The sequence below is a fragment of the Crocodylus porosus genome, unplaced genomic scaffold, assembly GCF_001723895.1.
Source record: "Crocodylus porosus isolate Cpor-Errol unplaced genomic scaffold, CroPor_comp1, whole genome shotgun sequence".
NCBI classification, from domain to species: Eukaryota; Metazoa; Chordata; order Crocodylia; family Crocodylidae; genus Crocodylus; species Crocodylus porosus.
The window spans coordinates 3263364-3278064 of NW_017728943.1; the positions used below are offsets into that span (position 1 = coordinate 3263364).

At 45.5% G+C, this 14701-nt stretch overlaps 1 protein-coding gene across 1 annotated transcript in view; it reads right to left on the bottom strand.

The window, feature by feature from the left end:
• Positions 1-3766: 3766 nt before the first annotated feature.
• MAP3K3 (mitogen-activated protein kinase kinase kinase 3) overlaps positions 3767-14701 on the bottom strand; it is an 85912-nt gene continuing 74977 nt past the window's right edge. The window contains exons 16-19 of the mRNA XM_019548520.1: positions 13594-13723; positions 11877-12054; positions 4169-8537; positions 3767-4051 (exon numbers count right to left, since the gene is read on the bottom strand). Of these exons, the coding sequence (XP_019404065.1) occupies positions 8309-8537; positions 11877-12054; positions 13594-13723 (537 nt within the window). The 3' untranslated portion in view covers positions 3767-4051; positions 4169-8308. The remainder of the gene's footprint in view (positions 4052-4168; positions 8538-11876; positions 12055-13593; positions 13724-14701) is intronic.

Sequence of the window (14701 nt, forward strand, 5' to 3'; positions counted from 1 at the left end):
CTGACTGCCCACAGATGCCACCAGCAGTGTCAGTGGCAGGGTGGTGAGCAGCGCCTTTTTGTAGGGGGTGGACTGCCACGCTTAGGGGGTGCATGTGCACCTGCTACATGCCACCTCTGGGGCCCACTGCAGCACTCAGAGAGGCATCTGGCCCTTACACCTGTCAAGAGGGATCAAACAACTGAACAATTCTGCAAGCAGCACTTTTGCCCTGGGAGGTCAGCTCACATCATAGACAGGTGGGGGAGTGGGGGGGTGTTGTAACCCAAATGGAAACCTTCAGCTTCCACATCATAAACCTGAGGGGCAGGATCAACAAAGCCTTTGCAGCCACCTTAAATGGCCTTAAGCCAATTGTAAAAAAGCCACGGATGATATCCCTACAGCAGGATAACTCCATCCACCCAGTGGTAAAGTCACATCAAGCTACAGCAAAGAATCTATTGGCACAGACTACATATGTCTGCCTCCTCAGTTTTTCCCCATGAAAGGGCTTTGAACAACTAACCCAAGCGTAGAAACAAAAGCCCAGAAGTGGAACATGAACACACTCCAGTCCTCAGTCACGTAGTGTTTAGAGCAAAAAATGAATGAGAATCCACTCCATGTTTATGCTGTCAAGATCCCTAATTACTGAGTCCTTATAAAACACAATGCACCTGGCAAAGATCATAGTACCATTAATAGCAAGTGACATGAGGAGAAAGCAAGCCAACATTTCCTGGACATAGTGCAACACACATGCATCCAAACAGTTCTGGGATCCAGAAAACTGAGAGTTCCTGGTTCAGGAGCTCCTGTCCCAATATAAACAGTCATTCTGGGGCAGCATAATATAGCGCTTTATAGATTTATACTGACATTTGCATTAATCTCAAAACCACTTAACACTTAAAGGAAAACTCCAGCCTAAAATCACCCCCACCTCAACACTTCCATTTACACCTTGTACAAGCAGCAGCACTCCCAGTACCAGGCAAGCACACACAAAGGCAGTCTCTTATGTGTGTTTCTGTTATGCTTCTATTAGTGTTTTTTGAGTTGTTGCTGTTGCCTTCAACCAACACCAGCCACAGTTCATTGTTTCCTTCCCTCTGTAGAGCCCTGAGCACAACAGCAAGCAAGGGACAAATGTATATGATCATAAAGCCATTGTAGGTCAACTCAGAGACAATGATGCTAGATTTTGAAGCTCAGGCTAATATAGCAAAAAGCTGCCAGTGCTATGCGTTAGGCCAAACAGAATGGAGCTGTGGAGTCAAGGCAGAAACAGATGAAGCCTCTTCCCAGCAGACCAGAGGAGACCGGCTGTGCCTCTAAGCGATTCCAGGTTCTCCCATTTGCAAGTCCAGGAAACCAGACACCTGATGCTGTCCCAGAGCTAAGTTTTTCATGTAGCACTAGGGATCACACCTCTCATCTCCCCTCAACCTCACACCTATGCCATGCCTGCCTCTAGTTTTCCTCTGTATCAGTAGTGTCAAACTCATCTGACCCTACAAGCTGGATGAGCAACATGGGGCAGGTCCATTGGTAGGATTGAGCCAATGGGCCGGCAGAACCTGGACCCCCTGCCCCCATGCTGGGCCCAGCACCCATGGCACCTACTTTGGAAGCTCCAGGATCTGCACTGCATGCAGTGTACATCCTAAAGCAGCCACTGCATGTAGCATAGATCCTAGACTGGCTGGAGCAGGTACTATGTGTAACAGCGCCTGCCCTGGTTATATTACACCATGTCCCGGCTGCGTGTGGCACTCGGTGCCCCTAAGGGCTGTTCTGGGACTGCATTGCACACAGCACCTGCTCCAGATGGCTCGGGACCTGTGCTGAAAGCAGCACCTGTGAGCAGCACTAGCTGGAGCAAGCATCATGTCCCAGAGCACCTGGGATGGACGTCACAGTTCTCAGAGCAGCTGGAATGGGTGCTGTATGTGGTGTGCATTCCAGGCCCTGCCCTTGGGGTTGGTCCTGGTCAACTCATACCTAGGGGCAGTATCCAGGCCCAGATAACAGGTTTCTGCAGGCCAGATCTGGCCCATGGGCCATGTTTGGCACCCTGGCTCTATATGATCCTGGAAATGGCAAAAACAGTATTCCAGTCAAGTCCTCTAGGAACCACCATGCTCTCAGATCCTTACTCCTGGTGCTGTCTTGCCTGATGAGGGTTAAGAGAGCACATGTTGCCTGACAGGTTGCTCTGGAACAGCTTTAGATGCCTGGTTCTCCTCTGCTGTGGGACTGCATGGCACTTTTGGCATATATGAGTTTCATCCTTCAGGCTTTCTGTTAGATCTGACTGTGAATCCATTTATTCTTATCCTGCTGCACTTTGCAACAGCAAACTGCTATTTTACTCAAATGGAAACTAGGTGCTCCCTGGGAGTAGCCTGAGAAAAAGTCAACCACAGCAGGGCCTGGGGTCATGCTTGGGAAGCCAGTGCCTCCAAGGAAGAAACTTGCATCCCAGCCTCTGTTCAAGTGACTAAAGATGCCTGAGCAGAATACAAGGAGCTGCAGGAAAAGGCAGGATAGCACCAGCAATTTTGATTAGGTGTTTGAGTAGAGGCTTCCGAGGGTTTGGCAAACACTATTTCTGCCCTTTCCCAGGACAGAATAGATGAAAATTAGATGCACTGATCTCTATGGCACTTGCGCCTAAATCCCCAGTCAGCTTTACAGGTCTCATCCCTACATTTCCAGTATACTCAAATGAGACTGCAGATTCCTCCTCACAGTAGGAGGCTGTGGGCTTGAAAGCTGCACTCTCAATTTTTGACATTTGCCTGAAGAACCACAGCTTGGTTCCCCTCTTCAGATTGCTTTTCTAAAAAGCCAGTTATACATATTAAACAGAAAGCTATTCTGGAGCTCTCCACTGTGCCCTAATACTTGGATTAGAATGGGTCGCATCTGATTACTTCATAGGTTAAAACTGCACTAAATGCCATGTATTTGGGCTTTTCTAGGTTGCTTCCCCCAAGAGCTTCCGCTGAGTTACCAAGTAGCACAGGTAACCATGACCTGGCATTCAGTCTTCACCCGGTCTCTCTTTAGCCAAGGTCACACCTGCCCTAGTTTTCAGAGCTTTCAGTGGAATCGGTCTGAACCCCTCAGGGATCCACTCTCTCTCCAATCAGGAACTTGCATCCACAAACAATCTTCCGCTACAACCATGATACAAGCAGCCGGTACTACAGCAGATAGGAATTTGATGACAGCCAGGCTTGGGTTACAGCGCTCACTACTACAGTAGAGAAGGGCATAATGTACATGCAAAACAGGCTTGGATCTGGCATTTTTTAGGTCAGATTCTCACACAAATGTCCTATAAAACTGACCGAGCTGTTTTCCTGAAAGCCAGAAAGGTTATTTGTTTTTTTCATATTTGGAAAGCCCTTGGGTACAATGAAGATGGGGGCCACATCAGTCACTCTCCAAACTCCAGCCCCATCCCATTGCTTCTTCCAGGCTTTTAGGAACAGGGGAACAGGAAAGGGCTAAACCCAAGCCCAAAGTCCAATAGCATGGATTTTTCCAGAGGGCACATATCCATCTGGCCTCAGAAGCCACCTGTTTTCAGTGCTTTGCAAGGAAAGATGTCTCTTCCTTTGCCTCTCAGGGAAGTCCTCAGGGGGCCTACTCCCTCAAGCACAAGGTCAGCCACATGGCCAACACTCGTGAAGCATTTTACTCATTCACCAAAGGCACCACTTCCATTTGGGTTACTTGTAGGAATTCTATGCAGGTTAGACAGCAGAAACACTTTAATATAAATGATAATTTTATTGTAAATAAAACGATACATTGGCCTGGCTTTGCACTGCAAGCCCCCGGTCGGTATATATAATTAGATAAACTACTGGTTCAAGGTCTTCTGCACAACCCAGGTTAAAATAGTTTCTTCCTGCTCCCCATCATCATGTTACGACTCTGGAATCTTTTCCTTAGTCTCTGAAGTGCTTCCCAGGCATGTCTCCCCTTCCCAACTGGGACTTCCAGAAGCGCTTGGTGTGATTAGCTCTTAATCAAGGCTAAGGATTTGTACAAACTGAGGACATATATGGGGTAATCCATGTTGGTGTGAAATAATCAGGCAGAAGGTAGGGCATGGTGACCTCCTAGAGACTAACCGGTTCAAAAGGCATGATCTTTAGCAGGCAACAACCTACCTCACAAGATGCCATCCGAGAAGAAACCCAACATTACTGTAGCAGTCACCCTGCTCTACTCTCTGCCTAACCTAGGTTAGGACTTTCAAAGGGACTGAAGTAATTTGGTGCTTAGATCCCACTAAGCTTCACTAGATATCTTGTTTCCACTGAACAATCCCAGCTTAGCCTCTCTTTCCCAAGGGCAGGTGTCTGGGTGGTGGCCACAGAAAAGTCCCTACTTAGATACAAACACCTTCTCCTAAAAGAGCATGCAGTAAATAAGCATCCATCAGTGGGAACAAGTTCTATCTGCTGTACAGCTCTGAATGCTTGAGTTTTTCCTGGTACAGCATATCCTGAAGCAACACAGGCTATCCCAGCTCAAATGAAAGACTGTGGCACTTGAGTGGGTACCAATTTTCCCCTTGATCAATTTGTTTTGTGATCACTTTATAGCAAAATAAGGGAGCTGCTTTCATGATCTACAACCACCTTTAACCCAAGTATTCTTTTTTTTTTTTTTAAACACAGCACCCAAATTGCCAAAACGTACAGCAACTGGGAGAGACTGTTCAGGTCAACTGGAGAACAAGCAAACAACCTGAAATGCACAGAATCGTCATAGCGAGACCAAAACGCCACTTTGTTTCCTCACAAGCTCAATGGGAGATGAACCTCCACCTCCATCAGCTTGGTTTGCTACACTGCTAAACGTATCATCGGGGTGACAGTTGTAGCTGTGTTGGTCTAAGGACATAGGCAGACAAGGTTCTTTGGGTAAATCTGATATCTTTTATTAGTTGTGCTAATAAAAGATATCAAATGTATCATCAGGAACTTACAGGCAAGACATTCAGCAGTCTCCTAACGGAAATTTTTCAGACATTTCATTTTAACAATCTAGAGTGGGATTTGCCCCAGGGGCAAAATCTGTCTGTGCAAAATTATTCTTCAGAAATTACAATGTGCTTCACTTATGCGGTCTTGATCCCCGGAGGGTCCCAGAGCTCAGCAGGCATGGAATGCCCCTTTTTCCTTCAAAGTTACTTGGGACAGACATCACTGATTAACTTTAGGCCAGACTTTATTTTTATATACACAACTCTAGCAATGTAAACTAACCGTAACAGTGAGCATATTGCAATGGATTCCCTCTTCAAAAAGTCTGGTCACTGCTAAGGTAGTGTAAAGAAGCCTTCATTTGAGAGCTGGATTCTTGAGTTTATTCCAGTGGCTTCAATCCACTAATGAATCGAGGAATCTAGATTTTTAGTGAATTAAATCCAAGTGACTGACAGAGCCTGCAAGGAAACAGAGGTGGCATTTGGGGCTGGCACTACTCTTTATAAACCATTGGCAAATTCTCTTGCAAAACCAGCTGCTTTTTTTCCCTTTTTAAGTTCATAAAGGCGTCAGAAATTGATTCCCACCCCCCAACCCCACCCCACCCCATAACAGTCAAGTCGATATATATAAAAATCATCAAATATGATCTTTTACGATATAAATAAAAAAGGTATGAGGCATCAAAGTTTACATGATGGTAAAAAGAGCTAAAAAAGAGCGATACAAACTACATTCATAAAAGTGCATCTCCAGACAGACAAGTAATGCTTTGGCTTGTTCTTGTGCTGAAGAGGTGGCATTGGGTCAGGTACAGAATTGGAATATAGAAATCCAAGCTGGCATACCATGTTCTCAGACAGAACCCCGTCACTGTACAACTGCTATTGACTCATTAATAAAAACTGGAATACAAGCGTATACAGAGTAGGCACATTTCAGTATAGCCAGGGAGAGGGTGGGGGGTGTTTAGCAGGGTAAAAGACCTGGCATATGAGTCCAAGTTACTCTTTGCTCCAGGACAGTCTTCCATAGCTATGCATGAGGTAAAAGCCACAACAGATCCTGAAGATTTAGTTGTATTGAAACAAAAGTTTACACCACTTCCTCATCCCCAAGTCTCCCAAAGAACTATGTGCTTGATAGTGAGTAAAGGCTATGGTGGCAGAGCTGAATCCTTTTTCTGAGGACAAGTCAGGGTTAAAGGTGCCCAAGTCAGGTCAGGACACCCATCTTGCCCCTCACTGCTGCCACACCTTCATGTCAAATTGAGGAAAGAAAAGGGCTCTAATCTTTGGTATGTGTCAGGAGTTAAGTGCTGGCTGTAAGTTATAACATCACAAGCTTGGAATATACTATCAGCCCCAGTGGAAAAACAGCTCAGTCTACTTTCTACTAAGATTATGCATGTGAGTAAGTCTTCATTGCTCTGCACCTTGGGAAGTCAATGTGTAGCAGAGCAAAACTGGCATAAGCACTTCCTGCAAAAGACCAACAGTGTTCCGTCTTCATTTTGCCCTGGTATAAATGACGACAAGGTGCAAGGCAACTAAGAGACCGGGCTTATGTTTTTTAAAGCGATATTGGCTCAAAAATCCAGGATTTGAGAGGCTTACTAGGAGTGTTTCCATTGGAATTAAATAGGGTATGGAAAGGCCTTTCCATAACAAATTGCCCTGAAGTGCTTGTAACCTAAACAAGTGCATTCTTGTATTCAAGCAGGAAAGCCTGAAGGCAAATCTGGCAAAATACAAACCTGCTTTCATCACTTACACATTGCTCTGAGTCTGGTCCAGGAAAACCACTTCAGATTGTTCAGCTGTATTATCCTGAGGGGTAATTTATCACATGGGGAGGGGGGAAGCTTTGCTTTTATTTAAAAGGACACTCATGGCAGGTTGTCATGTTTTAAGAAAGTCTTCATAACTTCAGTGCTCTATCACTACAACCAGAATTTCTAGTGTACCAGTCAAAATGCAGCAGGTGAGAGTGGCAAGCCACCAGAGACTTAGACATCAGAGGCTTTGTACATATTTAAAGCAAGAGGACTGCAGTATGCAATGCCTGTATCTCTGGGGGACCAATACCATTTTTCAAGTCAATTTCAGAAACACGGGCATGAAAAAAGGGCTCTTTCCTTTAGCCTCATTGACAGACATGGCTCAGCTTTCTCAAGTGTGGGGGAAATCTTTTTTTTTTTTTTGGAAACATTGTGGAAGCCTTAAATGAATATTTACATGTTCACAAACACCCCCACACATGGACGGATTGTTTTTGGTTTCACCCAGGGAACTAGTGTCCAGCAATTTCTTCCCATGTAAAAAAAAGGGCAACCCACTTTCCTTGTCTATGAATCTGGCCTAATATAAGTAGGTAACCCCTCCCTGAAGTAAGGTTTGGGCACTGATTAATGCATCTTTGGTTTAAGGGCTTGGTAAAACTAATTTACCATAAGATCGGTGCAGCAGAAAGCTGTTCTACAGAAATCCCTTCCACGAGACTTTTGTTGAGCTGCAAGGAAGTACAACAGGAGCACAGGTTTGCTGGTTTGGAGGACACAAGCTAATCCTGCTCTTTGGCAGTCAAGTACTGGACTTGCCACCTCAGCACCAAAGTCCTCCACTCTCGGCTGTGTAGAGACCATGCTCTGCTGGAACCTCTTGACAATGATCCTGATATTTGGATAGAAGCCCCCCCACCCCCGCAAATCCCTTGGGTTCATTATAAAATAATACTATTCACATATTCTTAAATCAATATTTTCTGAACACCTTCAGATGCTGAATACTTAAGAAGAAAAATATATATAATTATATAGAGAATGTGTGCTCAGTGACACATGGCTTGGATGGATCCTACTAGAGAAGCCTGGAAAAACTTAGGAATCTAGAAAACAGGGTTGCCCACACTGTACAGCCCTTGTGGGGAGAGCCAGCTGGGATGGCTGTCCACGTGTCTGCTCTGAAAAGTGTAGCTTCTTCAGTCCAGATTTCTGCTGCCCATGTACATTCAATGGGACCTTTCCTGGATCCCTCTGCTTGTGCCTGAAGAAAACATGCAGCCAATTGCAACTTCACATCAAGAGAACAAAGACAAAAACACAGCTCTGTGTTGCATAGCCATTGGTAGAACATCAGTCCAACAAAGACTTCAGGACACAAGAGCAGACTGCAGGTTCCTTGGCACTGACCTACCCAAAGGAACAGGAACAGGACAGCAGGAGTTGGCGTTTTGAAGATGCAGCACCACATTGGGCAGTTGTGGTTATACCAGACAGGGACACAAACTCCACACTGTAAAAGGGAAGTAATTTAGTACAGGAGCTGTGCAAAGTGATGTCTGAGCAGCTCTTCAGCTGAGGGTCTGTGCCTGGCATCCACAAAGATTCGCTTTAGGAAGTCTCGGCAATGTTCTGATATGTGAGAGGGGAGCTGGGGGTTGGTGGGCTGGGTGGCAATCTTGAAAATGGCCGCCATGGCTTCATACTCCGCCCAGGGTGGTTTCTCTGTCAGCATTTCCACGACAGTGCAGCCAAGGCTCCTGGAGAGGCAGACAGGGGAAAAACACATGAGACTGGGTTTCATGCAGTAAAGCTTAGTGCATAGAGTGTGGCTTTGTAGTATGGATAGGGCTCTGCTCTGAAAGGAAACTAAAGAAATGGCCTCATCCTTGCAAGTCCATTAATTGCATGAATTCTGTGCCAGACCTGCTGGGAAGAGACATAGTTTTTACTGCTGCCAGCCCAGCACAGACAACAAAGCTCCAGATGGAGAGAACTAGGCTTCAGTGTGGCTCTTACAGCATGGTAAAGCATCATTCCTGCAACAATGCTGTGCCCGAACTGTGCCTGTAGGTAATGCCCATGCTACCCATCAAGGAAAGCAGGTGACAGAGATGCTGTTGAAGGTGTCATTATTTGACCTTCTGAACTAATATTACAGATGGTGTGGAAGTGGGACAGCACCTAGCTTATTCATCAGATCTCAGAGGGGAAACTTTGCTAAGCCACAAGCTAGAAGAGATGTTTTGTACTGACTAGGAATTCCACTGGGCCATTTTGACAAATGTTACCCTTCAGAGCAGAAAAAGTTGATACCTTCAACATCCCCATGTGGTAGGAAAGCTCCCCCTTTTCTGAAAGCCAAATTCCCAAGTGCTCAATAAGCTATACCTGAGCTCTTATACTATGTTTGTCATCAGTAAACTTCAAAATGCAGCAGAAGAGTGATTGGTATCATTACTTCTATTTTACAGATGGAAAAACAGAAGCAGACAGGAACCAACTTTCTTAGGTTTTATTCAAGCTGGCCAATGACTGAACGAGCTTTTGAAAGCAAGGGCAGATTTAATGCCTTTAGGAAAATGAGCAAAATCCACTGCTGCCACACAAAGGCATAAGGATGTTTAAAGTAACCTGCTGATGACCACAGAGGAATCCAGGGGCGGGGCAGGGCAGAGCAGCTCTGCCCTTCCCAATTCACTCCCCTCTGTTAAATGGGCAAGATTTCCCCATCTGCCTGTGAACTGAAACCTCATCTGAACAGCACTGCAAAGAACAGACATGGTGTATACCAATCACCCAGGAAGGGGAAGGAAGAAATTAAATCCAAGTAGTATGAAAGAAAAAATTTCTTGACAAACCTTAAAATCCAACAAGAAAATTTCATACTGGTTTCCAGCCATCTTTCTAAGACTTACTCAAAGAGAGTACAGAAAATGCAAACCATGTGTGCTGAGGTGCTGGGGTTTGCTTGAGACCAAGCAAGGATATATTATTGTTTAGACTGATTTATACCATTTAGACAGATCCGGTTTCTTTAAGAAATTCAGCAAACAGCAGGAATGTTTTTCATGTCAAGTTATTCCAGCAATAACAAATAGCTCACATTTTTTGCTATTTAGGAAAAAAGAAAATTGGAGAGGCCTGCCTGTAGCGATGGCTGAAAGCCAGGTGGCTTAGATTCATTACGTTTCTGTGTCTCTTGTCCATGCACAGCTTTTCTGGAACTAAGATTGGGTTGGAAAATTATGACCCCAAAATAATGATCAGGACTGTAGAAGCTGGAGCCCAGCCAATGCAGTGCCTCTTTGATGGGAATGGGCCCATGTCTGCAGCTAGAGGAAATCCACAACTGCATCCATCCAGGGGAATGTACATGTGCTCCATACTCCCAGAGATTGTAAACTGGGAGAGACCACAATGCTTAACCCTCTGTGTACTAGACAAAATTCAGTTACATTTTTACTAATTAGTTGCATGAAAAATACTGTAGTCCTCTCTCTAGAAAAGGAATACAAAGAGCAGCTTTTGGTGGTGATGTTTACTTTAGTTTGTACAGTCCCAGCCAGCAAAAAAAACCCCAGTCCAATATTTTGCCATCCAAGATGGTTAGTTCCAATATTTAATAAGCATTGTTTTCAGGCTCACACTAATCATAGCATGGCCACAATTTCCAACGGTGCGTGCCAAATCACTTCAATTCTGACCTGCGTCTCCCATGGTATTCGACTCCTAGGCATCCCCTCTCTACACCTCCATTAAAACACCCAAATCTCTCCCCGCCTCACCTTTACAGTGCGCTAATCACGTATACCATCGTACAGACAAATTGCATACACGTACCTAACCTACGGAGATTTCAGTCTAATCAAGATGTGGCACAGCAAGAAACATGGGAAGGATGGAGGTTTAACAGTAAAGATCATGAGATGTGGTATTAGACATGTAGATCTTTCCCTCCTGCCCCAAGCTTTGATGCAATAGCTTGAAGGAGCACAGTCTGCAGTAGGATAGGGCGCAGAAGCTGGTGTTCCAAGGTCTACAGTCTTGTAGGAGGATTTCTTAAAGTGATACCATATTTCTTGCATGACACCCCTCCCCCTCTCAGTAAAAAAAAAACCAAGCACACACCTTGGGTTTTTTTTGAAGGCAGAATGTATAAGTTTTTTTTCCCCCAGCATCATGGACAACCATATGACCTGACCGTAAGTCCTTGTGGGGATACAGAGTGTTCAGCAAGTTCCTGGTGCCAACTGCCTCACCCAGACCGTTCACTGAGATACCACATTTCCTGGACACTCTATGCTTCCAAGGGGACTTACTCAATGTCAAAAGAAAAGGCCCAAAATTGCTGCAGAGTTCCTCCAAATAAGATGCTGTTTCCACATCACAACCTTCATTAGGATGGTACCAGCAACTCATTTGCTGTCTCAGGGACAAGCTACAGTGCTCAGATAATAGCTATGACTGAACGCGGTAACATAGGACGCTGCCACCTCAGCAGCAATCTTAGCAGCTGCAGGGCACACAGTGTCCGCAGGCTTGCTGCTTTTCCAAAGAAGAAAACAACTTCCCTGCTTAAAACAAGCACCCTCAATTCTAAGGGGCTGATTTTTGGGGGAAAGGTACATATTGTATGTGAGAAAATACTGTATTTGCTTTGCACTCTGCCACAGCACCATGTCTCTGGAGATGAGAAACTGGCCAAACATTTTCAAATTTATTTTTTTCCTGATCCAGGCTAAATCTGCATTCAGTTCTAGAGGCAGAGCGGATGCATTAACACAGAGGGGGCCCATCTTTTTAGTAGGTGTGCCACAAATTAAGCTCTTTTCCCTCCTTGCGTGTCACTCCAATCCCTTTCCCTGCCCAATTTGCTGCTCCATTTTCTGCTTCCTGCCTGATCTGCTGATTTGCTTTCTGCTCCCTACGCCATCTGCCACTGTGCTGCCTGTTTCACCCCCGATCTGTTATGTACTACACACACAGCTTGCTTGCATCTCTTGTAGCACTCATGCCACAATTAGCGACTCTTCTATTAACAGACCACTCACAGCACCCCAGAAGAGCTGCAGGTAAAGCCATCAGCAACTGCTTACCATACATCTGCTTTCCTTCCATAGCCCTCTCCACTGATCACCTCTGGACTCATCCAGTACGGTGTGCCCGTAACTGAACGGATGCCTGTTCCAGACATACAGATGGTCTGCAACCGTTTGCTGGCCCCAAAGTCCCCAAGCTTCACATTCCCAGCAGAGTCACGGAGAATATTGGCTCCTACAGGGAGAAGAATAGAGGCAACTGTTATCACACAATCCAGCTGCCATACAATCTGTGAAGCTCACATCCGACTCAGAAATGCCCAAATCCCTTGACAGGACCTTTCCCCCCATTAAGCGCTTGGTGACCTGCTAAGCCACCATCTCTTCACTGCAAGCTGCAAACAAGTCATTTACTAATGGCTGCCACTTCAGGGAAAAAACACAAGGAAATGAGGAATGGGGGGGGAGTGATGAGTCGGCATTCTCATTGTTACAGCTTCTGTAAATAGCTTGAGCAGCATATAAAGGGCCCGCTGGTCAATGGTGACAGTACACAGACAAGGGTCTTGCTTGGGTGCTAGCTTGGCAAACAATCTGTGGCCAGAAAGCAGCAATTAGGAGATGGAACTAATTAGGCCACTCTGAACTCTTGCAATGAACAAATGAGACTCGCCTAACTCAGCTGAGGATCCTACCTATTTCAGCCACAGGGAAATGGCAGAAATAGTCAGTCTTAGTGGATGGCTTACTATAAAGATGTACACTCATGTGTACAGAGTAAGAAGTGCTTCTTCCTTTCGGTTCATAACAGGATCCATGCTACCCTGCCTGAGGCACCTCATAAGGATGGGCCAACCCCATCCTGTAAGGGAATCTAAGGCAGAACAGCTCTGGGGTCCACCCACTTTCCTGAAGGCAGATTACAAATATGGCACTAAGGATAGGGAAGCCATTAACTAACCTGTTAGCATGGATGACGCTCTGAACATGTTCATATGAGCAAGTAGACAAGACCCCAGAGGGTACTCATCTCTACTAGCCTGGGAGTGATGCGAGAAATATATTTCAAAGACCTGCCGAGGAGGTTACAGTCTCCTCCCTGAATGTGCCCTATCGCTGTTCAGGATCACAGACAACTGTGTTTTGACAGCCTGGTGTTCCAGAAAAGATACTGGGGGACTGACAGCTTACAAACTGTGACTAACCCAGGGATCTATGTGCAGAACACTGAAGGATAATGGGGAAGGTACGGCAGGTAAGGACAACAAATAGGGAATAAACACAACTGTCAGATGCTGTAACTGGCTTCAGGTTTAGCATTAGGTAACCATCCGCTGGGAGGTGGCAATTTGGCCAGGCAGGGGGGAATCTAGGAAGAAACTAATAAGGAAGCGAAACAGGCAACTGTGTGCAGGTAGCAAAGGAAGGGGGAACAGAGCCTCATTTTACTGGGGTGTGAGAGAAACTGATCGAGAGCCGTGGATAGGGGCTTTTAAGGATTACAACCCTCAAAAGAATCATCCTTACTGTGCCATCTTCTCAGCTCCTGTACAGAAAAGCATGGAGAGTTCTCCTCTTTCTATACCTGGCCAGTAATGGCCCCTACACAACACTTCACAGAAAAGCTACATACCAGCTGGGGGCTCTGAAGAAGGTTTTGCGGGTTTTTTGAATAACCCAAACCATGCCATTCAGTTGCTTATAAGGAACTCTTGGCCTCCATCTTCACAATTCCATGCACATGGTGTACACGCAAACCGCATGCTGCTCTTACCCTTTATGTCCCTATGCACAATCATGTTGCTATGAAGGTATGAGACTCCCTCGAGAATCTGGCGAGTATACTTTCGAGTCACGTTTTCCGTCAGTGCACCATAGGCCTTTAGCTGGTCTTTCACTGAACCCTACACCAAAAACATACACACAAAGGATTTGCAGATAGATGCAACAAACGATGGGTCCCATGGCATCCACTTGCTATCCAACTGTGTTCACAGCATAATTAGAAGCCACACAAGAGCACTCTCTGAGGATCTCAGTGTTTTACCACACTGATTAATTCTTTGTGCCCCTATGAGGAAGGTAAGCGACCTTCTACTGTAGTGGGGAAAATAATAGATTAAATGGTATGCCCAAGATCACCAGGATCCAATACTGCAACCCATTCTCTCCAGATGGTGCTGAGTAGCAGAATAAGGCACACCAGCCTTCAAACTGTGCTCTTAGACCATCTTTGCTTAGCGACATTAGAGGAGGTTGAGGAAGACTGCCCCCCCACCTTTTTCCAGGTACATCTTGAGTCAGGGGCTATTGGCAACATTATGTTATTTAAGGTAAGAAAAGAAACTATCCAGCCACACGGACAAATGCATGCAAGGGAAATGCAGCAAGTTCCTCTTGAAGCAAAACACATACAACATGAGCCAGGGAATTTACCATGAGTCAGGACAGACCTTGGACTTGAGGGGCATGGCATCAGGCACCTGAAATTCACTATTCCACAATAATCTATTACGGCTGTACAAGGCTTCGGACAGAGCTTTGGATCCAAAGAAGCTTCGGACACTTCGGGGTCTGAAGCAGCATGTCCGGGTTGAAGTGCTAGCCCTGTTAGGCTTCCCAAAGTGGTTCGGAGCTTCCAAAGAGCTTTGGAGCCGCCTCGGAGATCTGGCCATAGGGTATAATGGAAAAACAATAAAATATCTATAACACTGTTGTTTTTTGTCCGATTTGGATGAAATTTTCAGGGATGGTAGTCTCAGCAGAGAGGATGAAGCCTGCCAAGTTTCAAGAAGATGGGTGCAGGGGTTTGGGAGGAACAGCACCCCAAATTCTTGAAAGCAAAACTCATGTCACATCTAGGCGTTACAACATAGCACAGT